Below are 2,143 nucleotides of genomic sequence, written 5' to 3'. Positions count from 1 at the left end.
CCGCGACTGTTCTCGTTTCAGCAGCGGTGTCTGCGTACATTATTGTGTTCTCGGCGAGCGTGACGTAATGAACATTCTTCCATGCGCAGAGTCCGTGACTACAGGGGCGCGGACGGTGCGGCTCGCCACTTTGCGAGGTATCGGTGTGGCGCAGTGTAACAAGGGAGGGTTACAACTCCTTACAGAACCCCGACGATCCCTACGCGTGAGCAGTGCACTGCCGAGGAGGAGTGTGTGTGTGTGTGTGTGTCCCTTCCCAGGTATGCCCAAGCTGTTCAGCATTGCTGCAGCCTCCTTGTTGTCCGACACCTTCAGCAGCTCCGCCGGGACAAACATCTCCACCTTGAACTGCACTCGCGACCCGGCCCGCAGGTTTACCAAGTCTCCGTTCGCCTCCGTGCTTGCCTTCCTCAGCCAGCGCTGCAGGCAGTTGTAGTGGACAAAAATGTCTCCCATCGAGACGGCATGGCGGACATAAGGAGCTCCCTTAATGTACACAATGTTGTCCCCGCTGATTTGAACGTGCGGCTCCGCAGCGGCGTCCACGCCACCACTAACTACTATGAGAGAAGCATCCTTGCCGGTGTTGCCCTCCTTGTCGCCGTCGTCTGATGTCTTCAGCGATTTTGCCTCCCATGCGTTGCTCTGCTTCTCAGAGGTGCTGATGAATCCCGCCGCCTCCATTTGCCTGCAGCTCTGCACCGGGATAAGTTTCGCTGTGGCGGACACAAATCCGTAGCCGCGAATCGGGTTGAAGCGCTTCACACGACCTTCGTAGTACACGCCGGCCTCGTAACCTCTGCCAGCGTCGCCCTTGCGTACCACAGGAGTTGGGTGGGAGCCGAAGATGGGTCTGGCTGCACTACCCTCGTTGCAGGAGTCTTGGTGAAAGATGACCGAGCCGCCAGCTGATGAATTCACAATAGTGCTGTACTGCGGAGGGGGAGACAAGTTGACCGGCGATGCCGATGCCGACGCCTGTACGAGGATCCCACTTGTTGGCGTAAAGGAGCCGGTGGTGCTAGAGCGTGACACCGCGCTAGAGAAGCGCTGCGGCACAATACTCGACGTAGCTGAAAAAAATGGGAACGAAGAAAGCGTATCCTCACTCATAGTGGCCGAGGAGAAAGACTGCAGCACGCCAGATACGCTGCTACCTTGATAGGCCGCCATGGGCGCCGCACCGACGTTCACAAAGCCACTGCCGCCGAGCGACAGTGAGGAAGGTGAGCTACTCATTGATGCGCTAGCGGGGAGGTATGCCGGCAGGGCCCCAGAGCCCATCATCGCGGGGCCGCCAGTCATGGGTGAAAAGGTCTGCTTCACGTAGTTGAGAGGCATTGCCACCCCAGAGAGGCTCATCATGTGTGTGTCACTTGAGTCCATCAGGGGAAGCATCACAGAGACCGCCGTCGCAGCACCCTCAGCGCCTCGCACGATGAGAAACTCCTGATGAGTGCCCAGGAGCGTATTTTCCTTGGGTGACAGTGAGGCGGGGGCCGCCATGGAAAGATGCATCGTCACAGGCGTGGCGCCAGAAATGGAAGCGCCAGCGTGTGCGGGTGGTATTGTCGCCTGTGTAGCAGAGACATTCGGGCTTGGCATCCCACCCATAGTGTAGGGTAACAGGACCGACGGCGCGCCTTGAGGGGCAGCTGGAGAAGCCGTGGAAATCCAGTACATTGTCAGTGAGAGGGGAGCCGATGGGGAATAAATATGTAGACCCTCACGAGTGGCGTGCCACCTGCTGATGTCTGCCGTGGACGTGGTGCGAGCCTGAGGCGCTGCCGTTCCCGTATCCCTCAGCCGTCCGATTGAGCAGCAAAACGGTTCGTGGCTGCCGGTCAAAGACGCCTTCAAAGAAGTTCCAGTAAAACACAGAGAAGATGCGAAGATGGACAGCCGAAAAAGGGGGAAAAAATATATATCGACGTGGAGGCACTCACACGAACAAGCCCAGTAGAGAGAGAGAGAAAGAGCGAGAGAAGAGAGCGAGAGAGCGAAGCGCGCACAGAGAAGCGGCTCAAACGAGAAACAAAAATCCACAAAATAAAGGCGAGACGTGCTCCTGGCTCTTATGCGTCTGAAATCGAGCAAGACAGCGAGAGCGAAGGAGAAGGAAGGGCAGGGAGGGGCAGGGCAA

General features: G+C 57.7%; 1 protein-coding gene across 1 annotated transcript; it reads right to left on the bottom strand.

Annotated features, from left to right (window-relative positions):
* Positions 1 to 39: 39 nt before the first annotated feature.
* LbrM_31_3730 (hypothetical protein, unknown function) lies at positions 40 to 1,683 on the bottom strand (the record flags this gene model as incomplete). The annotated part of the gene is made up of 1 exon (XM_001567311.1): positions 40 to 1,683. One exon carries the CDS (start codon positions 1,681 to 1,683, stop codon positions 40 to 42), a length of 1,644 nt encoding a protein of 547 aa, XP_001567361.1.
* Between the last annotated feature and the right edge of the window lie 460 nt (positions 1,684 to 2,143).

This window comes from Leishmania braziliensis, contig 74, assembly GCF_000002845.2.
Source record: "Leishmania braziliensis MHOM/BR/75/M2904 WGS CADA00000000 data, contig 74, whole genome shotgun sequence".
NCBI lineage: Eukaryota > Euglenozoa > Kinetoplastea > Trypanosomatida > Trypanosomatidae > Leishmania > Leishmania braziliensis.
The sequence above is the reverse complement of the archived record's forward strand: the minus strand, read 5'-3'. Positions and strand labels throughout refer to the sequence as shown.